Source organism: Gouania willdenowi, chromosome 1 (genome assembly GCF_900634775.1).
Source record: "Gouania willdenowi chromosome 1, fGouWil2.1, whole genome shotgun sequence".
Classification (NCBI taxonomy): domain Eukaryota; kingdom Metazoa; phylum Chordata; class Actinopteri; order Blenniiformes; family Gobiesocidae; genus Gouania; species Gouania willdenowi.
In genome coordinates this window covers 14,062,616-14,087,249 of record NC_041044.1, presented here as the reverse complement: position 1 = coordinate 14,087,249, position 24,634 = coordinate 14,062,616, and the positions used below count along the sequence as shown (strand labels likewise).

At 36.9% G+C, this 24,634-nt stretch overlaps 1 protein-coding gene across 3 annotated transcripts; it reads right to left on the bottom strand.

Moving 5' to 3' along the window:
• Nucleotides 1–390: 390 nt before the first annotated feature.
• On the bottom strand, nt 391–23,148 carry LOC114463077 (uncharacterized). Of its 3 annotated transcripts, XM_028446350.1 has the most exons (17): nt 23,036–23,148; nt 18,581–18,706; nt 18,078–18,186; nt 17,913–18,006; nt 15,576–15,726; nt 15,369–15,477; nt 13,115–13,300; nt 12,839–12,955; nt 12,602–12,757; nt 11,342–11,395; nt 10,111–10,340; nt 9,959–10,038; nt 7,122–7,211; nt 6,947–7,024; nt 3,735–3,839; nt 3,507–3,612; nt 1,204–1,400 (listed from the first exon to the last, which is right to left on the bottom strand). In XM_028446350.1, exons 2-17 carry the CDS (start codon nt 18,687–18,689, stop codon nt 1,339–1,341), a joined length of 1,836 nt encoding a protein of 611 aa, XP_028302151.1. In that variant the 5' UTR covers nt 18,690–18,706; nt 23,036–23,148; the 3' UTR covers nt 1,204–1,338. The 3 variants fall into 3 exon arrangements, 2 of the variants coding, with proteins under 2 accessions (XP_028302139.1, XP_028302151.1); XR_003674066.1 differs by lacking the exons at nt 3,507–3,612; nt 3,735–3,839 and adding an exon at nt 392–774 and having other exon boundaries at nt 1,064–1,400; XM_028446338.1 differs by lacking the exons at nt 3,507–3,612; nt 3,735–3,839 and having other exon boundaries at nt 391–1,400.
• Nucleotides 23,149–24,634: the final 1,486 nt, after the last annotated feature.

Sequence of the window (24,634 nt, the reverse complement as noted above, 5' to 3'; positions counted from 1 at the left end):
ATCCTCAATAATCCTGCTCTCTGAGCTGCTTCTCTGCCCTCTTCTGAAAAATGAGCGATTCAAATGCTAGTGACGTCATTAGCATTATGAACCGCCCCCTCCAGGAAGTGCCTGCTGCTGGTGCAGCACCTCCACGGTAAACATTGCAGTGTAGGCACCCAGGGAGCCGACATCACCCTTGACTTGATCTGATGTGTTTGTGATAAATGATTATCACCTTAAATGCACTATTTCTGTATTTAATAAAGATGAGGAGAAGAAAGTGAATTAGCAGCTTAAAACTCCAGTGAGTGTTTGAAGCTGCTGCTGGATGAAAACAGCGCAGAGACAGACTCACAATAGCCGCTTAAATATTCATGTGTTTTACTGTAATGTGCAGTTATTTTTTTTGGCCTGAAAACCATAACAGTGTGTGGATAGCAAGAAAAAAATCGCTATGATGATCACTGATCTGCCTCAGAGCGAGTCAAGCAGTCAGCGTATAGACACGCCCACTCATAAATATGCATAAGCAGGCAGCAAACAGCCCGTTGGTCAGAAAGTCACTTTTCAGAGGCTAAAACTCTGGAAAACAGGCGAGTTTGGGAAAATAAACCTCAGATACTATGTTTTTGGGGGTTTTAGAACAAATGGCGATGGGTGAAAAATGTATGATGTGGGACGTTTAATGCTGATTCAACACAGCTTCCAAAGATCAAGTTTTCAGGTCCAATTAAATATACAAACAAAAAACAAACCCAGTGAGGACTCTGAGCCTTCCTCTCAAAGATCCACCTGAAACAGCAATCAACAATATTAATTATAAAATTATCAATTCACTGACTTTTCAACAATGTTAATATAATATTTACTTCAAAGGATGTGTATTACCATTTACAGAGTAATTAATAATAGTTCTCAGGCAGTGCAGCCGTTTTAATGGAAGGCACAACAAGTAGTTTATTTTACACTTTTATTGTGTTCATTACTCACATTTAGAGCAAAAAATCAAACAGTGCCAACGACTCCTGCAAATTTCACAAAGAAATGAAATACCTGAACAATGTGAATTCAGTTTACTTACCACGGTTTAAGGGAACAAACTGAAACTCAAAAACCCATTGTTTTCGTGTGGGCTACTGACAATTTTCTGCTTCAATTATAAGAGTTCGATGGTAATGTGTAGCAGAAAGTGAAAAACAAACAAAAATCAATCTTTGACCATCAGTTGCAGGAAATGAGCAGGTGGAGTCAATGTTTGAGCAGTGGGAGGATGCTCTACCAGTTGTGAGCAGCTGGTGGACGTAGAGTGATTTAGTATAAAGTTCATCCTTAGCAAAGAAGGATGTCCAGTGTTCCTCACCGCTGACTCCCAGAAAAGGCTGTGACTCTGTAACAAGCTTCCAAAGCCTGATATCCATCTGCACAGAACATAGACAACAGCATAGAAATGTACTGAAATCAAATGTATTGTCTGTGTTGTGTCTGCTCAGACACTGAGATTAAAGTGAACAACGCAAATACATTTTGTTACTAAAAATCTATTAGAACTAAAAAAAAGACAAAGATTAATTGCATCACTTCCCTTAAACAAAATAAAATCAATTTTTAAAAAAAGCCCATGTTATTATTGATACTACTTTTTTGGTTTTCTTTTAACAGAACACTGTTTAACCTCGCTGATAGACTCTGCTATCGAACAGGATGACATAGGTTTACACACATGCCGCTATGCTCCATCTCTGAGAACAAGGTCCTATTTCCTCTGTACAGCCTCCAATAATGTGCTTTATGGAAGAAATAGGACTTTATTTATGCTTTTAAATGTAAAGTACACCTTAAACTTTTCAAATATGCTGCAGTAAAATTGGCTGATGGTGTTATAACACAGACAAAGGGCAACATTTAGTCATTTTAATTTGTACCCTTTGTTCTTTAGTTATTCCGATTCAAAACCAAGTCAAAATAACAAACAGTGTGGTTATTTTGTTTTACTGATTTAAAACCAAAACAGAAATACAGAAAAACCAAAAACCAGATAAGCAGCGTTTTTCTGTTTTTTTTAAAAACAACTTGTTCTGTTTGTGTGATATTTACAGGGAAATAAGAGCAAGAACTGAAGTCCGCTGCACCTCCCTCCCCAGGTCCTGGACCAGGTCTCCACACATAATAGGACTGTTTAGGATTTATTTCAGCAGTTTTCTGGTCCTGCTCCTGTTTTCATTCAGTGTGTGGATGTTTGAGCTCGTAAAATGCTGCTCACGTTTATGCTTTGTTTCATGGTGTTATGATGCAAATAGTATCCAAATAAACTGGTGACTGACTATCAACTGTGTGTGAGGAACAATAGATGTTAGATGTTCTACCATTTGATACTTATGCAAAAACAATGGCCGCTGTTTATTTTGCACGTTATAAATATCGCTAACAGCAGCCGTCAACACAGACGGAAGTTGATCATAAGAAACAAGGAGCACCAGTAGATTTATTACACCACCTCTGGTTCCACATATGTGCATGTTTTATGTAATAATCAATTTTTTGGTTTTGATTTATTTATGTATTAACGTTTCAATTCACCAGTAATGTGAATTATGAGTTGCTTCTTTTAATGTCTGGGAGCAATAGTCCACCCAGTCACCAGTTTACTTAGATACTATTTGAACCGTAACACTAATCTGTAAAGTTGGTAGATATTCACAGATTCGAACTTCCAGCATCAATACAAATTACACCTCTGACATCAGTGTGAGGTGGACAACATGATACAAGATCATTTTATATCAAACGCTGCTTGTTTGGTTTTTCTGTTTCTGGTTTTAAATAAATAAAACAAAAAAAACAAAAAATCCGTTTTTTATATTTTTTAATTTGGTTTTGAAACGAAATAACCAAAGAATGAAAGGTACACAGATTCATTTTTAAGGCTTTTTTTTTTCGATCGTTAATTTCTTTTAATGTGATATTTATTGCTTAAAGCATGCAGAATGATGGTGATATAAATGTCATATCAATGTGTGTCTCTCTAGGATCTCTGTTGGAGAGTTGCTCACAGCGCACACAGGGGGGCAGATGTCACCTGCTCAGAAACAGATCCTCTTCCACAGAGCGTTTAAATGAGCTCCTTTAATTCGTTTTCACAATGTCTAAAAGCACATCTTCGTTTTGCTCCACCTCTGATGTGAGAATGCCTAATTTCATTTTGGAAAAGCTTCTTTTCTTGTTTGACCTCAGTGGGCGGGGCCTCCGAAACAGGAGGGCGTAGCATGTTAATGACGATCGAATTCAGCCGCCGGATTTATCAACACCCGATCATTTGTACGATTGGTCAGATACGAATGTTTCATGAATCACACGTTGGTCCTGTTGTACGACCAAATTTGAACCCGTTTTCCCACAAGGTTGATTAATGAGGTCTATTGTGTGAAAGTATCAGATTTAGCATTAGTTAAGCTTTCAGAGCAGAAAGAAAGATTAAAACACTGCATATAGGCGCTAAACACACAGCAGAAGGACAGAATGAATACCTGGTGACATTTCCTGCTCCCTCATCACCTCCTCCATAAATGAACTGAAACGTTCCGCATACAGAGACAAACCTTCGTAAAGCCAATTAATGGCCCACAGGTTCTCCTGAAAGAAACGGCAACGATTTGAATTCTTCACAGAAGGCTTGTCTAATATCTGTTGCAGCCATACAGCAAATCCTGTCTTTATATAAGTACAGTTAGTCCTCAGGTTAAACCTTAGCTTACCCTAAAAGTGCTGAGCACAGGAATGACTGGACACACAGACTTGCTGAGGATCCTCACACTTAAAGCTCCAGTTACCAGCAGCAGTAAGGCCTGGTCAGGGAACTCCTGCAAACATAGGCACAGTTAGGGTCTACACTAAAGATCAGCTGGTATTGTTTATAACTTCCACTTTTACAATAGGGGTGTCCTGATCCAATGTTGATATCAGAAATCAGTCATTTCAGAAAAAAAACATCCGGTTTGGATGAATGAGACGTAGTGAAGCTTTAGGGTTGCTGGTCAGATGCGGACACAGGGTTTATTTGGTCAAAGGGTTTTGGGAAACAGTGTTCTGGGATTAGGAGGTAAACAAGCTTTCAGTGAGTTCAGTGCTCTCAGGGTTATGTATGTTGCTGATAGCGCTAGTAATAACATAGCAAAGCCTCCTCAGGCAGAGACCTTGATGAGTAGGGGAGGTGACGCTCCTCAGCCTGGGGTCTCTGGGGAGCCCTGTGAGGGTGACTGAAGCCATTGTTGCTGCCGGTCCTGCTGGTTTATAGGTTCACAATAGCGGCTCACATCAGTCAAGATACACTGGCACACCTTAGGCTTTGGGATAAGCTTGTATTGGGCCCAACTACAGACACGTTGATCCCAAATAGAGCTGCAACTAACAATTATTTTTGTAGTTGACTAATCTATTAATATTTTTTCAAATTAAAACAATGACATAAAACATGTATTTATAGTGCAGTTATATTTAACAATATATATATGAAATCACAATAAAATTCTGAATAAATTAAATATCACAAACTTAAAGTGTAAGATGTCTTGAACAAAGTAGAAACCTGCAGGTTGTGGAGGTAATGAGGTTTAAACCAATCACAGAACTGCTTTTACTTTAATTAAGTCCATAGAATAAAAATAATAAATAACACATTGTTTGAAAGAATCCTAATTAATGTTATCCAAATCACATAGTTGATAATAAATTAAAGAGGTTTATTGTGCAGAATAAACACTAGTATCAGCAGAAAAACATATTGTAAAGTGGGTACGTCACTAACTCACTGATGAGTGCAGTGATAAACATGCTTTCAGACGTACACACAGACCTAATAAAACCTGTTATTAATTAATAACTATTAGAATCACAGACTGTCAGCTAACAAACACATTAGCAAGTAATTAGAAATGAAAGATTGGGTTATTATCAGAGGTAGTGATGTCACTGCTCTCTGTCCGTTTACAAACTGGGGCTCCACTGTTTCTGTTTGGGGTGTCCTTCCCTCCCTCCGTGAATCCCCGTCATGATTTAATGATTGACAGCTGAACTTCAGAGTTTACACTTTCATTGTTTCAGTGAAAAGCTTTAGAAACATTAGGTCGCATTAAGCTTCTTCAGTTTCTTCCTCTTTCCGCCATTCTTCTTCACTGTTTACTTGCACAAAGTTGGTGGTGCAACACTGTCCCATAGTGGTCAGTGTAAGGTACTGCACCAGAAAGAAAGAAAACAGGAAGCGGCCGCGGGCTGGATTTGATCATTAATTTACAAGACTAAACAACTCATAGACGCTATAAAATCTGTGTTTTTTTTGCAGTCGACATTATGTCGACTAATCATTGCAGCCTTAATCCCAACTATTAGTTCGAGGTGTAAACATCCACCCTCTCCCTCTGTTTATGGCCACCATAATTCTACTTAGGCTGGTCACCCTCTTTAATCTCTCCACATTTGTCACTGTACTAGTGTAATAGATTACACCCCACAACACAATATACACAACAGTAACATCAAAAAAGTTGACTGTCAGACTCCTAGTGTCCCACCCTAACTCGCTCTTCCCTGTTCCTTTTACCCTGACCTGGGTGCAACACTACCCTCTCCTTTTATGTTTTTCCCTCTAATAAAGATATCGATATCAGTCATTACTCAAAAAATGGAATATCGGTATCGTATCGGAAGTAGAAAAAGTTGGATCGGGACACCCCTACTTTACGACCAATTTATCATTCTTATAGATTTTTGTAGAGCATAATGATCTTGTTAATTTCTAATGATACAAACCACACAGCAGTTTGGATACTGTATATAAAGTGATATATTTATTATATATTAAACTACTAAATTATATGTATGTATATATATATATATATATATATATATATATATATATATAATATCTTAGCTCTTTTTGGTTCTCATGTTTTAAATCTGTTAAGGTCACATAGGTGCTCATTCGTGGCCTAAAGGGTGCTTTCACACATGCCTCTTTGCTCAGCACCTCAGATACTCTGGTCTTTATGCGATATGTGAAAGGTCACTGAACTCTGGTCCTCAAAAAAATCTAAGTCTCGGTTTGGCTCAAGCGAAGCATGGTGGAGTCTTTAACCATGAGAGAAAGCAACCAGGACCAAACATAGGACTTTACATTGAAGCACAATTGTAACAGAGTAACTCCATCAGTGACAGCTCAGCAGCAGCTGCTACTACGTGCCTCCCGTCACAGTAACAGACACAAACACACTCACAACCCAATGCTCCAGCAGCAACACACAAATATCCATCCATCCATTTTCAGAGTCGTTTTGTCAGCACACAAACAAACACGTCACATTTCCTCACTTTCTTCCGTATTTCTCCCACATCATTCATTTATTTCAATCATCTCTATTTTCCTAAACTGTTCACATGATCAGCAATGGCTGCACATTAGACTGCTCTGTTTTATCTGTGTATATATTCTCATATCTTCACACATTAGACATCCTGACCGGTAAGTTATGGGTGACATGACGGCTCTGAGCGCTGAGAGATGGAGACGGAGCGGAATCATTTCTGTGTTTATGTAGAGCATTAGCACAGGTTGTGGCATCGTGTGATTATGGATTATTTTGAATTATTATTGATGGCTTTTCTGCAAGAATTGTTTTAGGATTTCCTTTGGAAAACATAGGAAGAGAGACCAAATATAGGATGTGACGGTGCGACTGTCAGTAGTGACAGGGCAGCGCCACATAATCTGTCCAATCAGTGACCGACGGTTTTGCCTGCGTGACGTAGTTCAGAAAGTTTGGTGTGCTTGGCAAATGGAATGTGTGAAAGTGAACCGGAGCAAAATAAAATGCAAAAATGTTGCAGATTCACAGCCTGAACAGCACAGAGTCCACCGGACTATATGTGTGAAAGCACCTTTACATCATTATATCTCATACTGGCTCATACTAACCTCCTGAAAATCCCGTGGAATGCGCGTGTTGTAGTTTAGCCCGTTGCTTAGGATGGTTCTCACCACATCTCGAGCTTTCTACATCATTCAGTCACAAACACACAAACAAAACAGGATTTAGTCAAATAGAAAAGAAAAGAAAAAAGAAAGCTGATAAACAATTATGAACACATACGTATAGGAAGTCTGGGGTGGGAACAGGTAGAGCGGGGAGTGAATTAGACGGTCTGTTGACTATTGTCAGTATCCTTGTCCAAACGTTTGACTGAAATAGAGAAATGAAAGACACACATCCATACATTAAAATAAATAATTGATTTGAATGCCAGCTCAGTATTATTATTAACTTTGGGGCAGAATTTGATCAGCCATCCTACAGGTGGCGGTGTTATCTTCATCACCACCATCAACAGTGTGTGCATTTTTCTGCTAGTATAATGAAGCCCTAACACGGTAAAGATTATCAAACGTTTAGGATAAAGTCACTCATCGACTCGTGCATGAATCACACAAAAAAATTTCTGTACCAAAAGTGAAAATATCTTTAACTGCTGAGGCATTAATGTGTTTAACAAAAAGAAAAATACCCTAAATATGAATGTTTCAATGAAAAATGTAAAGACTCCAATGTTTAAAAACATTACCTTTATTCAGTTGGGGGAGAATGACTTATTGGGATCAATAAAAATGCTTTGAGCCAGATTCTTCTCCTTTGTTTGAGGACAGAAATAATATATTTATATAATTGTATATTTCCTACACATACATTGAAAACATTGTCTGATGCGAGTGGTGGTCTGCTGAATTAATGCCATAATTCTGCCATGTAGAAAAAAAAAAAAAAAAACAGGTTTTCACAGTTCAATCCAAATTAAAATTGTTGTTCAAAATTCAAATTAGCTCCATTTTGAGTTTTCTTACGCCTTGTTTCCTCACAGACTAAATCATATTGATCCACAGAGGCTTGTTTCATCTTTTACAAATGGGTGATTTTTCAGTCAGAAGGAACTAGAGCACCTGGTGGAATCTCACAAGATGTTTTATTGCAATGGAACTGTTTTTACATTCCTCTCCAGGAGTAAAAATCAATGCTCATTAAGACCTTTTCTACATTACTTGAGTGGTTCTCTTTAGTTTGTGTGGAAGCTGATTAACGCAGACTAAGCAGGTTTCCTCAATTAGTCATTCCAATCAGTGCCCACAGCAGGTGAGGCTTATTTCACTAATTGTGAAGCTATTACCATCAACTGACAGTCACTTTGAAAGGGTTGGATGTTTGCGTCATGTTGGCAAACCTTTATCTGATTTACATGAATTAGATTATATCATTCTTAATAGGTGTCATATACAGACATGCAAACACCAACGGCATGAAAAAGGTGACAACAAAACCCATAGTAGGGGATGTGGGGGGGATCCTCCCCAAGATCATTTCTTTGATTTTAACACAAACTAAGCAATCTGAAACACTCTAAATACTACAATAAGGCAAAATACACTTTTTTCTTCAAGCCTAAAAACATTTATTTACACTACTTAAGTTGTGGTTTGTAAAAAAATTACAGTATATATATGATATAAAAGTATCTAAAATTTGCAAAAATATTTAGTACAATATAAAACAATAATTTTATTGCCATTTCTGAATTTAAAGTTAGTTAATATTCCCCAACTGCACTCCATCACTTAATACATTTGACATTAACATTAGTAAACGTATAATCCCATTAAATAATTGTAGGTGCGTTTTCTAATTAATACAACATGTACCAGCGCAGACATAGGAAACTTGCGGCTCGTATGCCAAATGCGGCCCTTGGTCTAATGTTATGCAGCCCCCAAAACAATATATAAAATGACAGAAAAAAAGAATTACAACATTGCAGGAAAATAAAGTAAAAGAAACGAAAAACATAAAATACTCCAAAAACACACAAAACTACTACAGAAATGAACAAAAAACTACAGTAATACATACAATTACTCAGACAAACATACAAAATTACAGAAAATGACAACAAAAGTACACATAAAGATAGAAATACACAAAAGTTACTGCAAAAATGCAAAATGGCAGCACAGATACACAATATGACTGCAAATAAACATATTTTACAGGAAACATACACAAAAAGACTACAGCAATGCACAAAATGTCTGACAAGACAACAACATCAAACATACACAGAATGACAGAAAGACACAAAATCACTACAAAAACTCTGTTCTTTCCTTTATTAATGCTCAGATCACTCATTATTCTAAATGCTGACATGAATGTTGATCATGTGACCCTCTGATCAAACAAACCCATTTTTGTGCTATACTTTCACATCCTTTAACTAATATTAGCCAATGACAACATAAACAGGGCGTACTAACCTGGTATTAGATATAAATCTGTGACGACACGGCAGGTGTTTTATGAGGTTAGATGTTTTTCCCTCCTTTGGCTCCTATAGCTTGATGGAAGCGCCTCTTTACCATCTCTACCTTATTTAAAGCCAAAATTGTTCCAAATGTGACTTTTGTAGTTTGTTTTTTTGAGCAAAATTAGTGATGCCACTGATAATCGATGCCACGGCAAACTTGCCGCTGGAGCCCGGTGCTTCAGCCATGGTGAGTGTGTTGTCTAGTGTTTGTGACAGTGAGCGCGTCTGGATAAGACAGAACTTTAGTTTGTTTGTTTGTTTTGAACCGTATTTCTATCGAATTGGAGCTGTCTTTGTTCAGCACGTATTCATGTCTGTGGTTCAGCCACAAAAACACACAAACAGCCAATCAGGTAACAAACGGGTGGAAACAGCCCATCATATCCCCGGACGTCACCAGTGACAGGCAAACAGCCAATCATTCAGCAGCTGTGGAGTTTGGTTGTCATATTGGTTTGTTTTCAAGGGAGTCGCATGCAGCGAGCGTAGATTGTGCAGTGAAAAGCCGGGAGTCGCTAATTTTGCAGAAAGGCTACTGATTTGCATGTATGCATATATTAGAATAGGTTTGTTGACGTACATCATTGTAAACAGAAACGGAGTTCATCTGGGCCATGAGGGTAAACTTGACCAGCTCAGCACGTTTCAGCGGAGCAGCGCCTGGAAGGAGACACAGTTTAGCTTGTTCTGCACGTTTGTGAGACCTGTTGTGTGAAAATGTGCTCATCTGACCTTTAAGTGGTTCAAACGTAAGAGCATCAGGAGAGCAAAGCTGTGCCGGGTCAGTGACGATCAGCTTTGGTACAGTTGCCGTTTCAAAGATGTGGAGATAAGTGAGGAAGAGATGCGGGGTTAAGCGGGAAGCAGGGGGCGTCGGCTGGTAGAACAAACTCCTCATCGCTTCACTTAAATCTCCCATGGAGCACAAAAAGAAAGGGATGAGGTCCTGCAACTGTTGGAAGCTGCAGGAGACACAAAAGCATCAACAGAATGTAACTACCTGCCTCCTAACAAGTGTGTGTGTGTGTGTGTGTGCACCTAATTATTTATGTAAACAGTGCAGAAATGTGTCTTAATGATTGTTTTTAAACCATTTAAATATTTATCGTAATAGGAATTTTATGGAAGCCCAAAAGATTCGTAATTAAATAAATAAAACATTTTGAAATAAATGCCATTTTGATAAATAACAGACAAAAATCTAATATGGCCATTAAATTGTAAAATAAGGTAATATTATTATGAAATGTGTTTTATTATTCTTTAATATCTAATTGATATTATTTTATTATAATTGAATATTTCATTAAGATTATTTTAACAATGTCATACTTTTTAAAATCATGACTTTTTTATTTTCCAAGATTTGATAAAATAAAAAACGTTTTTTACAAAGTCAATTTTTTTTTAATAATGTTCTATTCCACAATGGCCTTTTTATTCTATAATATAGTATATATTACTGTATATATTAAAGAATAGTAAAAACATTTTTCATAATAATATTTAGTTATTTATCAAAATGGTATTTATTTCAAAATGTAGTTTTTATTTATTTAATTATGAATCTCTTGGGCTTCCATTACATTTAGGATAAAAGAAAACAATTATTAAAATATATTATTAATATTTTAAATAATACTAAAATATTATCTTGTTGATCTAGAAGGAAATCCAACACTACTATTAAATTTAATTAAATCTATTATAAAAACATGTTTAAAGATGTCAGTATTTTGAAGAACTGACGATTAAAGATGAGAAGCATTAGATCCGTATTGAGGTCACGGATTTGTTACGCCTTGAGCCTCAAGTGTAGCATTTTCAATCTACGGAGTGGATTATTTAATAATGCAGTACCTTATTTGTGACAAACAGAACTGATAAACAGTGCAACACATGGGAAAAACAAATAAACCACAACCAAATGAACAGAGTGCGGCATTAAAGTGTGATTACATACCGCTTGGAATGATCCGTTTTGACGACTCGAAGATATCGACACAACTCTTTAAACCTGCGACCAATCAGAAAGTCAGGGAAGTTTTAAAGTGTGTCACGAGCACGGTTAAGGTCAATTACATTTTTCAATTACGTTTTCATTTGCCCATGTTCAATTACATGGGCAATTTTGTATCCTTAAAAAGTAAATTACAATTAATCACAATTAGTGAGCCTGAAATAAATAACCTCGTAAAAGTTAACCTTCCTCTCATGTTAGCATCTCTTATGATTAGGGATGTCCTGATACAACTTTTTCACTTCCAATACAATACCAATATTACAGCCTTGATTATTGTCCAATACCGATATCGATCCGATACAATATCAGCACGACTCATACATACTTTAATTACTTATTTTGTAGTGTGGAATGTTAGAAAAGGTTTGATCAAGTGATGTAACTCAAACAACAATAGTCAGCAACAGTAGGAATGAGAAAAACTGACCCATTTATTATTAACCAATTTGGTACATACATTTTAACCTTTCATATAATATCTACAGTATTCTACAATTGAATAAAATAAATTAAAAATAAATTATAAGACCAGCACCAACGTTAAGGTGCATTACCACCACCCACTTTGTTGGAGTGTGAACCACAGTCACAAGTCGTTTTCTGGCAGATAACGAACCGATATCACTATCCTCTACGTATGATAACAGGTCCTAAATCAGCAGTAAAATACACTAACCAACAAATATCTATCATTTAATTTATTACCTTGTTAGGCTTCCTAATCAATTAAAATATTGGTTTTGTATATCACAAGATTAAAAAAAAATGTAAATGGTAAAATGTGGGAAAGCTTGATATGAAACATATATAAATAATTGTTAATTACAAACATGTAGAACTGTACATAAAACTGTAACATGGTTCCACAGTTTTGGTTAAATCATATTTGACATCGGAAATTACAATTACAAAGCCAAATATCAAAACTCAATTACTATTTAATCACGATTATGACAGCAACAGATTTTTTTTTAATAACAATTATAATTACACCACAACTGTAATTAGTCATCGACTACGCAAATACAATTATAATTGACCCCAAACCTGGTCACAAGTATCAGATTCAAATCTAACTTTAAAAGGTTCAAATTTGCCACTGAAATAAGTTTGTGTTGTTGACGTCGCACCACGTTTTTATTCATTAGATGTGTCAATGTATCCCAGAAAAGCCCAGATGAAGTGAGAGAGGGTGTGAACCTTTGCTGACGCTGTAGGACTTCAGTCCTCAGCAGAACCACAGAGATCTGCTCCAACAACACGTCCCTCTTCTTCTTGTAATTACGCACACCCGTCACGTTCTGACCCTTCAGCACAGACACCAGCAGGACGTCGTCCCAGGGCCGCACACACAGGCTGCAACACATCAACGTTAGGTGGTGGTCCCAAACATATGTGCAAGCGTGCGCACACACACACACACACACAAACCCGTACTTCAGGTTCTTCAGCTCGACGGGACAGGACATTTGTGAGTAGAAATCCTGCAGTTTGTTGATGAACTCTGAGGAGAAATCAGCCGTCACCATCAGTCGTTGAACTGAGTTCACAACCCTGTAGATAGGTAGACAGACAGACAGAGATTTTTTTTATTACAATTATAATTACACCACAACTGTAATTATCGACTGCGCAATTACAACAGACATAGACACACAGACACAGTGATCGTCCTGTGGATAATGAGGTAGAGATAATACTGTGCACACTTACCTCTGCAGTAGGAGTAGTTTAGCATCGATAGGATTAGCGGTGCGTTCACACAGGGTGGGCCCCGCCACACTGAAATGCAGGATAAAGTCTTCAGCTGCTCCAAGGTTCATGATGGCTGCAGCTCTGCTCTCCTGCTCGTCTGCTTTGTTCAGGAACGACGACACAAACTGGAACACGTTTGTGTAACTGGGGGTGGGGGGGGGGGGGGGACAGACAAAGACTAATAAGAGACTAAATTCAATGTTATATCACATACATGGATGCCTTTGGAGCTCAGCTAAACCTGATGCATTATACAGCGCTGTTGCCACTACGGTGTGGTGTCGCCCCCTATAGTGTGTTTTCATAGGCGTAAGGGGGGCTTTTCTGTTGTTTTTTCCTTTTTTATTCGGTACCGTCGTAATAATTGTTGCAACTTGGCAGAGGTGACAACAAAGTACAAATACTTCAATATTGTACTTAAGTAGTTTTTTCTGGTATCTGTACTTTACTTGAGTATTTTTTTTTTTGGCGACTTTTTACTTTCTACTCCTTACATTTTAAAAATGAGCACACTACTTTTAAAGTCTAGTCACTTAAACTAAACACATGAGTACGCACTTTAGCTGCTTGTGAAAGGCTTTTTGACGCATTTTTAACACCAACAAGGGTACTCTATTCCAGAAACCTGGAGAACACGATTCTTTTGAGGCTAAATGAAACATTTTTGGTAGTTTGAGTTTTTTCTGTTAGGCAGGGTGTCTTAGTTTTATAGTTAACATTTTCCAGTTTTTAAAAAATGTTAAACTCAAAGCTGCTCTATGGGTTAAATTGAACATTTGCACTTGTTTTTTCTTGACACATTTTATTTATAAATGTGATCTAGTATGAGTACTAAATTCTCCAGGTGTTCATAAAGTGTAACAGATTTAACTTGTTTCCATGTACCAGTTTTCTACAAGTTCTTAAAAAAATGAAAGGTTTAAAAACCCTGTTTTATTATTGAAGAGACATTTGTTTTACTTTTTTACTTAAGTACATTTAGAAGCATGTACATTTTTATTTTTACTCAAGTAAGGAAGTAACTTCAATACTTTTACCAGAGTCACTTTTATTCAAGTATCTATATTTTTACTTGAGTAATGAAGACTAGTACCGGTACTTTTGCCACCTCTGACACTTGGACACGAAAGGGACTTCCAGGCGTACCCGTGTTGTTTAAACTCTTTTTAATCTGCAGAACTGAGAAACGCATTCATCAGCTGCTCCTTCTATTTAATACAGGCGATTTGCTCGGTTGTTCCCGTCTTTACCTGAGGATACCGAGGACCCCTGCAGCCACTTAGGTGCCCCCGATTTTGCCTGTGTGCATTGTCCCCATGGTAACCATAATCACCATCCAATATAAACAGTGCTGCAACTGCTGGCGTGTAGCGACACATGAAGCTGCTTGTCATGTTATTTCTTGTCTATACAGTGTTTGGATTTAGAGAGTTACTCATGCTTGGTATAAGTCATGCTTGGTATAGGTCCTCCACTAATAAATACTTTTATCATGACCAGGCATTCACCTATTCAAAAATAACTTTTGGCTTTAAAGTAAGGCAGTAACACACACATATATATATATATATATATAAAAACAACAAGAAGACAGTCATCAACATCCCCCGCCAGATTGGTTCTCATTATAACTCACAACCTTTTCCTAAATGTCCTAAATCTGAGAACTCAGATGTATACATAAGTAAATATTATCACATCAGAATATAAAATTACTAACTATCTTAAACGGTTTCTAAGAAAAGCTGTCCCCTTTGAAGAGACCGCAAACAAAATAAAAACAACGGAAAAAGGGCATTTTCGAACTCCATCAAGGTATTGATACCCTAAAGCCACAAACCGAATTTGGTTATCGTATCTTAAAGGATTTCTAAGAAAAGCTGTCCCCTTTAACTCAGACGCATGGACGGACAGACAGGCGGACGGAGCTCAAACCTATATCCCCATTCACACTTTGTGGTGGTGGATAATAAAACTTCAGCTTTACTTCACCAAATTTGGGCGCCAGAGGGTTATTAATTTAAAAGTCTTATTCCTCGCGATCCCCATACGCTGTGAAAACTTCCTGGAGAGAACCCTGCATACATCCAGCCTAATCCGACTCACTCTGTTTATTTTGTGAAAGCCACATCTATGCCAGCCCGTTCTGAAACATCACATTGATTGATCTTAGGAATGGATTTGGGTTTTAAAACATATGAATATGTCTCACTCATGGATGATGAGCTGCTGGTTCACACCGTTCACCTGCAGGCATTTCCCCATCAGGAAGGAAGCAAACAGCTTACAGACTTCCTGCCTGAAGCTTTGCAGCATCGATTCTGGACAGAAAGCGGACACAGAGTCATTGCCATAGTGACACACGTGTGTAACCTGTAGCTTTGCTCAAGGATTCCCCATATCATGGCTGCTTCTGTACCTGCGAGTCGTAGGTGAGAGTCTAAATCAGACAGATTGAGGTTGAACTTCTTCAGTCGTCCCAGCAGTCTAATGTCTCTGAGGTTGTTCCAGAACTTGCTCTTCTTGTGACTGTTGCAGTGACACTCACCTCTGTGGCACCAGGTTACACACTGCAGAATGAGGACATGTCAAACTAATGTGTGGCCACAAAACATCATCTTGTCTTGAGGCAAAATAAGGACAGGGAAATCACCAAGAGTTCATTTTCTTTTACTTCTGATAAACCTGACATCACCGCCTGTGACAAAGTCATTAGCTTTTAGATATTATTGATGACAATGTGGAATATAGATCTGGTTAATGTCATTTTGTGTAATTTTGTGAACAGTTTGCATGTCTTTGGAGCTATTCTTTAACATGTTGTTGCTTTGTGTGTTTTTGTTGTCATTGTGTTTGTTTAAGTGGTTGTTGTGTCAGTCTTTGTTGTCATTCTGTATATTTTTTTTATGTTTTGTGTGCATTTGTGTACTTTTTGTATTATGTTGGGCTTTATATTCCTTCCAACTTCTTGAATTACAATTTTTGAGGATTTACTTTGGGGGAAAATACTAGACTGAAGGTCACGTGTGGCCGCCAGTTGCCTATTGTATGTCTGGTCTAGTGGCTTTAAAAATCCCCTATTGCTTGGGCTTTGGGGCGATATGATGCTAACTTTCATTTTTATGCTGATGAAATGAACATTTATTGTTCTGCACAGTCATTAAAATAGGCCCTTTATAAACTGCAGACAGCTTTTTCAGTTTAACCTAAATGATAAAAAATCATGCTGTATTCACACTCCAGAAGAGGGAGAATAATCTGAATCACTAACCCTACATGGTCATGTCAGGAAAGTTACGTCTTATAAATACTTTGGAATCATAATCGTTGATTCCCTCTCGTTTAAGCCTCACATTGAGCAGCTTGTGTGAAAGCTGAAATTAAAATTGGGTTTTTAGCAATAGATTGTGCTTCTCATATGAGACTAATAAGCACCTTGTTGAGGCTACAATCTACATCTATGTCCATTTTGGACTATGGGGACATTCTTTACCTGAATGCTTCTTCTCAGTGTCTTCACTCGCTGGACATCGTTTATCATGGTGTACTGAGATTTATTACTAACTGCAAGCTGTCACACATCATTGCTCCCTGTATAGCTCTATCATTACGCAGACGCATTGACTCGCTTGGTTTCATCTACAAGGCAATTCTTGGTTTGCCTTTGCAGTCATGTGACCCAGAAACTCAAATGTAACTACAGTCTGTGCTCTAAAGACTTGTTTTTACTCATGGTTCCAGGTGTTCGTACTGAACTGGGCAAAAAAAGCCTCCATGTATTCTGCTCCATGTTCACGGAAGACTTTAAACTGAGATGATCCCAATGGGAGAGTTTAGGGCCCTTTACAGCGCTTTGTCACAAAAACTTCTAGGGCTGCGCAGTATACCGGTTCATACGGAATACCGTTATATATTTTTATTATGATATTAATTTTAAATATACCGTCATACCGGTGTATCTGATGACACAACTTTCGGAATGCTACGCTGTGCCGCGTTTCAGACTGGACTCTTTTCAGCGTTGCACTTTTATATAGGAAGGTAAACAGTAGCGCTCTGATGTTAGTTGCGATGTAAATCATACAGCATGTGCCTGTGTGCACATGCCTCTGCTACAGGAGAACAACACTCAGGAACACAGAGACACGGTTAGCTTAGCATGTTGGCAGTTCGCAGTATCGCAATTTGTAATTCCTATAACGTGGAAATAAGTCCTGGTGGAGCTGCAAACCAAACGCTACCTTATTCATCATAAGAAACCACCACACCACTGACTATGAAGCTAGAAATCAAGCTAATGCTAAAGTTAAGCTACCGCGGCAAAGAGCCAGTAGTGGACTGCTGTTGCAAACTTGTATTACTACTAGTGTGAAATTATTCTACAATATTCACTCATCATGACAGTAAAATAGTGAAACAGTATTTTGAAAAATACAGTGATATACATTTTTGGTCATACTGCCCAGCCCTAAAAACTTCACCATGTTCTTGTTTTAGCTCATTTATTTTTAACTATTTGGTGGGTGGCTTTTATAGTTCTATCCTTCATAAGCTCTTACTCTCCGCCTGTACTTTTTTTCATGTACTTGTCTTCTGTGCTATTTATTTGTTTTAAGAACATTTTTTTCATATTATTTTGACCCTGTAACTTGTTTTATGTACTGCTATCAGGACACACTTGTAAAAAAGATTATTAAGCTCAATGTGGTTCTCTTGACTAAATAAAGGCTAATGAAGAGAAGATTAACATACATACCGAAGATGCAACTTTATCACAGATGTAGCAGAAGCACTGATCACAGAAGAGCATGTTGCTGCCTGCTGGAGCCCCTCTCTCACTCTCTGTGGCTCTGAGCAGCAGAAGAAATGCATGAAACAGGGAGTGTGTGAAGATGAGGTGTGTGTGTGTGTGTTCACTTACTCAAACGGGTGGATGGGACAGTCGTAGCGAGCGTGAGGGAGAACCTCTGCTCGACGAGAGAAGGTAACAACAAGGTCTTGCTCTAAGGCACTCTGGGATAAATCAGCCTCTGAAACACAAATAAGAATCAGAAAAACTTTACTTATCCTGGAGTGGTAATTAGAAAGTCAAAGAGCGGCATATTAAATAATAATAATAATTAATAAAAACAAGACTAATAATAATAACTACACACACACGCACAGGAAACAAGGTTGTAAGGTAAAATGAATGACAAGGTGCAAACGAATGATGAGGTGCCAAATGCTTATGTATAAGCTAAAAATGTTAAAATTAGAGATAAAAATAATAATAATGAATACAAATAAAAAAATGAGCGGTAACATCAGGGATAAGTGGGTCAAACAGGACAACCGCAGGGCTGATAACAGTGTACGGATCGAAGTTAACATTATTCCTGTCATTGCACTGCCTATTGATTGTCTCTTTAAATCTAATTTTACCTTTCTTACTGATGTCCTCCCCCTCTATGATTTGGCAGGAGAGATCAATATCATCTTCCTCATCATCACTGAGGATGATGACTTCCACACTGGTCACTTTGGTGCACATTGTAACGTCCGCACGCGCTAAACACAGAAAAAGAAGAGGCAAAAGTTTGACATAATAAGCATTTTCACACTAAGTGCACATGCGAGACCTGGGGCGGGGGGTCATAGGTCGAGAGATATAAAAACGTCAACAAGCTCGTTCACTCGGTTGATATTTCCAACCTCACAGCGTTTGTAATTTTATTCCAGAGGTCTTTATTGTTTTAATAGTGTTTATATTATTAATACTAGTGCAGGCAGCGCCCGTAGGAACCATGTATTGCTATAGAAACGTGGGTGGTTAAGTAGCTTTTTCATGGATGGCCAAATATGATTTTTGTGTTTGAAGGTGGGACGTCAGGGAAATTTAGGTTTGTTGTGAAATGTGTAGAGAGATAACTATTGTGTTTTCATATATTTTGGCTTTCAGAAAGGACACTGTAGGGGGTTTAACCCCATTCCACAAATGTTAAAGTACCACGACAGGTGCCTTTTGCTTTTTTATCCATTTGGGAAAAAGCAAAAACAGTAATGCAACAGCATGATATTTGAAAGTGTTTTGAAGGCTAAATCTGATTAGATTTCTGTTTTGAGGATAATTAAATGGTATGTTGAATGATTGAATATTGAAATAAGTATGAATGTGTTATCCATCATGGCTCATGCTGTTGCATTGATGTTAAACATAAACTCTTAGTATGTTTAAACAAACTATATGTATAATAAAATAATTTGTTTTTAAGACAGAAATTGGTAAGGTAGATAGAGAATGACTGCTGTCAGTAATGGTGAGGGTTAGTGTTAGTGAGTGACAGTGTAGTCCAAGCAGGTAATTTTCTCATAAGCCCTATTCGCACAAGATTAGCTTAACCTAGGGACCACATGTGATTTGAAATAATTGCGGAGAATGTCTGTGACGTTAATCCCGTGTGAATCGGCCACGTCAGTAATTTTTTAAGTAAAAATCACCCCTCAAATTACAGTACCTCCTATATTTTGCTGAACACCGAAGTCCTGTGATAATACTAATCCAATGCGAATAGGCATCTCTGTGATTTGGACAGAAATGGGTGGGATCTGATCGTGATTACGCGTTGTTTTGTTTCCGGTGTCTGTGTTTACCTCGTACTAAGATCGATTATGAGCATATATGCGCGCGTGCAACCCAAACCTTAACCCTAACCTAATCCAATAAACTAATAAAACACCTGTTCGTTCACTATGAAAACAAAAATAGACAAAACTGAATTTATTTTATTTTATTTTTTAGCAAAAATTCATTTTTCAGCATGGACCTACTTCTCTAGTGGAATTTAGAGGTGAGTATTGATGTTGCAAAACGATACGTATCACGATACGATATTGTCGCGATATTCTACCCAGTTAATATCAAAATTAAACGTAGAGATGAAAAATCAAGTTGCTGTATATGTTCATCAGAAGATATTGATCATTCAGAGGACAAATTGAGTCAAAACTATTTGCCTCAAAACATCCTATTTATTATTATTAGTGTTTTTGCACATTTTCACTGAAAAAAAGAAAATGCAGTGTTGCACACTGTCATCATAAAATAAAGTGCAACAAGTTTATTTTCACTGAAACCACTGTGTAGAAGTCTCAAAGTAACCATGACAACATAATGATGGCATTGTAACAACTGTAATTGAGAACATTAAGGATTAATCACCCTGAGTTACTGACAATGCATAAAAATAAGAAATATTTATAATTTATCCTTTTGTGTCAGTTTAAACACTGATCTGAACAGATTATATTAAAATAAAATGTCTGTGTATACATAAATATTGCAGGCATCATAAAATCAAGTGCATCAAGTAACCATTGCAACACATTGAAAGTATTGTAACCACTGAAATATTGCACAAACACACAAAAATATTGATTAAATATTAAAAAAACAATTAATTTTAAAAAAAATGAATAAAGATTTTTAAATAAAAAATCGATTTAAAAGCACCCACAAAATTGCGATATATTGTGAAATCGATTTTTTTTCCCACACCCCTAGTGGAAATGTGTCGCCAAGCATTTTCCCCAGATGTCGCGAGTGGCCCGAAAGTTCCGTCTGTGCCACAAGCTCACCATCAGAGCGGGTTTTCAGCACCGCTGGTAAAGTTGACAGTCCACAACGTGCTCTGTTAAAGCCGTAAAAGTGAACATGCTGGCTTTGCTGGCAAAAAATCTTGACTAGATGTGTAGCCACACAGTTCCTCTTTGCACTGTGCATGTGTGTATTTATTATTATTTTTTATTTAATTGTTACAGGTATTTTTATTTGGTTATGCTATGCATGCTGATGAATATTTGACTTAACTGGCGTACCACAGTTTTTTATGAAGTAAAGATTGACAATGACTTGAAATATTTGCAAGATGTTTTCAGGTTTAAGTGACATTAAGTTTTTCTGCAGCAAGCAGTGGCTGAAATAACAGGTAATTTATTTTATATAATTTTAAAATAAGATAAAGTGTAACAAAGTAAGAAAGTGTTTTTTAATAAGAGCAAAGCTTAAGGTACATCATTCACTGACCAGGTTCACTATTATTTTAATTCAATTTACAAATTTGTAGGAAGGATTGGTCTGTTGAAAAGCTAGGAAAAACCTGAACTTTTAGTTTGTGTGCATTATTAGCTTTAGCAGCTAACTCAGCATTTCTACCTTGGAGACCAATACCACGTTTCCGCAATTATTTTTTCTTCCAAAAAAAACTATCGAAATCTCGTCAGACTGGCTGTTTACACCATCAGCTCAGAGCCGTATAGAGAGAGAGTTGTGACAACTCTGTTCACTCCAATGGTTCCGTTTTGGTACAGCAATGGCGGCTCATTGGAGCCTCACAATTGTTCCAGGAAGTGATCAGTTTACTACTGTAGCCAATAGAGCTATAGCGGATTAGACAGTTTGTGATGCACTTTTGAACAGTAAGACGTTATTATTAACGTGTGCATTAAGGCATGTTAGTGGATTATTCCCCGCTAAACTAGTTAATTTTAATTTTTTGTATTTTCATTTTTTATTACTATTAATTTTTTTTGTCCATTGTGAGATACACTGCTGTTGTTTTCACGTTCAAAAGAAGAAAAAAAAATTCTTTATTATGGGATCATTAGCAGATACACAGCTTCACACAGTTTAATCTACCCACATAGGCTACATATCTTCTTTTTTAAACAATACACTTTTTAATTGTGTTATTTGAGGAAAAAGTGCAAATGAAGTGTTTGAATATGATCACCTCACAGATTTTTTTTATTGTTATAATGATTTAATTATTTAGATTGCGCCTGCTGACTTTGGCTAACCATTTATTTCTCCTCTCTGGTTCGGTTGGGAAGCCATACATTTTCACTCCTTTTTCAGAATGAGTGGAGCATTCCCATACAGCACAGCAAACTGCATGACAAGTTATTAATGTTTCTGACTTTGTTAAACATTTATTTAATGAATTTATCTTGGTACATAAATGCATAGTAAAAAATCTAATGTCTATTTTTATATATGTATAAATATAATAAATGTGTTTTCAATGTGTCCTGTCTGGATGTGGTGTTTTTTTTAATGATCCCCTTTTTTTAAAGGAAATCCAAAGCAATACATCCTGTATACAATACATAATAAAACATTTTTTAACCAATATAATGTTGGCTTTAACGACATCAAAAAAGCAGGTCAGCTGTTTACGCTAATTATTAATACGAATTTATGTGAGGGGGGAAAAAAAACTATTTATGGAACTACATAAACATATATTGTATTTACACATACATATGAATGTGTACTGTATAAATATTGTCAATCAATTCAGTTACTGATGACAAATTACCGAAAATCCCACTTATGTCACTAGGAATCAATAGATTCGAATGGCCCGCCACCAACTTCGGGGAACAAATTCAGTCTTACATGAATCACGTGACGATCAAGCATTTTTTTTTTTTTTTTTTTAGCATTTGGGACTTCCGTTGGTGCAACTCTCTCTGCTCTGCGTCATGATGAGTTTAACCCTCTTGACCTTTGACCTCACGCGCGAGAACTGAACTGAACTGAGCGAGATTTCCGAGACCGTGAAAAGGCTTTTTTGTTCAGACTCTGAGTGAGTTGAAGTGTATCAGTCTGGACAGATTTCACACTAACATTCGCCTCACAGAGAATGTTAATGACTTTGTTAAAAGAAAATAAAAAAATAAAAATGTGTCTCAGTAATCACTGAGTGGAATGAATGCAGGACACTCGAAACAAGCGCCATTTCTCTTCTTCTACAGGCTTAACTCGTTCACAAACAATACCTCAGATACTGTCAATACTTCTTGGTTCCATTGTCAACTGTTGTATCAAAGACATACCATACTTCCACGACGACACTATCTTTAAACGTGCAGTTTTTTTTTTCACCTTTGCGCTCCGAAATTTGATGCTCTCCTTCTCGTGTTGATCTACTCACTGCACAACTAATGTTGATGTTCAGGGCAGATTACCGCCCCCTGGCGATGGGAGTGCAGCATTTATTTTTCTTCTTTGGTGGTGTTTTCTGGCAGCTTCAACAGTCAAACTACCGCCACCTTTTGGAATTCAGCGCTCACAACGCTTGGTAAAAAATCAAATCAAATCAAATTAAATTAAATAAGGAATACAAATGATTTAAATTAGAAATGAAAATTAAAAAATTAAAAACCTACATGCCAGTATATCCTTCAGTTCCTCTGTGTACTTATAGCAGCTTGTAGTTACATACAGTATTCCACTGTTTCTGGTTAATGCCAGTAATCCCAGAGACCATTTTCATGTTTCCAATTATGTATATATCAGGTCACTGTGAGTGTAATTGTACTGTGTCCAATTCTGAGTCTTGTCTTGTCACCATACTAACTTCAACAATAAAAACATACATTAGAACTTGATATTCAGTCATTCTTTTCCCTATTTCAAACCCTTCAGTCAGAATTAAAACAGCAGCTCCTCTGTTGCCCGTTGTTGGATTATTTGACTTGTCTGTAAATACATTTACATTAACTTTATGATCTCTCTCTCTATATATATATAATCATAAAAAAGCCTGCAAACAATCACCTGTTTTACTTGGTTCATCCAATAGTCAACTGTTAGCTGATCCCCATGTGAAACCAGCAATATTTCTCCTGCTTTATCCTGTAAAGCACACATATTTGGCAGCAAAATGATGTATTACATTTCTATAATCAATCCTCTATTTATTTAATGCCACTTAATGTAGATACATTTCAAAGCTGCCACATTTGCTCTCCAGTCCAAGCCCACAACACACCTCATTATAAAATCCTCAATATTCAATTATGATTAAATTATATTCCTTTAAATATCTCTTTATCGTAGGCATTTTGTTTATTTACGCTTTAGTTGCACATAACTATAGGCTTTCCTTTAAACAACAGTACAGTATCCAAACCTGATTGTGAAATGTGGAACACATCCTTTTGGTGATCTATATAAATAATTTCCACTATGTGAAAAGCTTTTATTTAATTTTGTTAAATAGAAATATGCAACTACTATATATTTGTTGTTGCATATGTAAATATGCTTGTTCATGTGGATCTTGTTGGGTTCTTCCTTACTGTGGACCATTTATTTTAAGCGCACTGAGATGACTGTTGTAATTTGCGCTATATAAATAAAGTTGAGTTTTTTTTAGCCAGTTCAGTACTGAGTTTGTGAAAGCCTACTGAACGTGGTTCACACATTGTGCAGTCACTGAGAACCAGCTCTGTAGACATGTGTTGGAGTCAGTTTTTTTCTTCCTTTCCCCAAAATCTTTTTGGTTAACTTTCTTTCTGTTTCCTCAAAGTTCAATTATTCCTACGACCATAATTACTAAAATTGTTTTTTTTTTTTCTTTACAAAATTGATTGAAGAGTTTTGTTTTTCTTCAAAAAGGAAACAATGTTAGGAAATCAGTGGTTTACTGT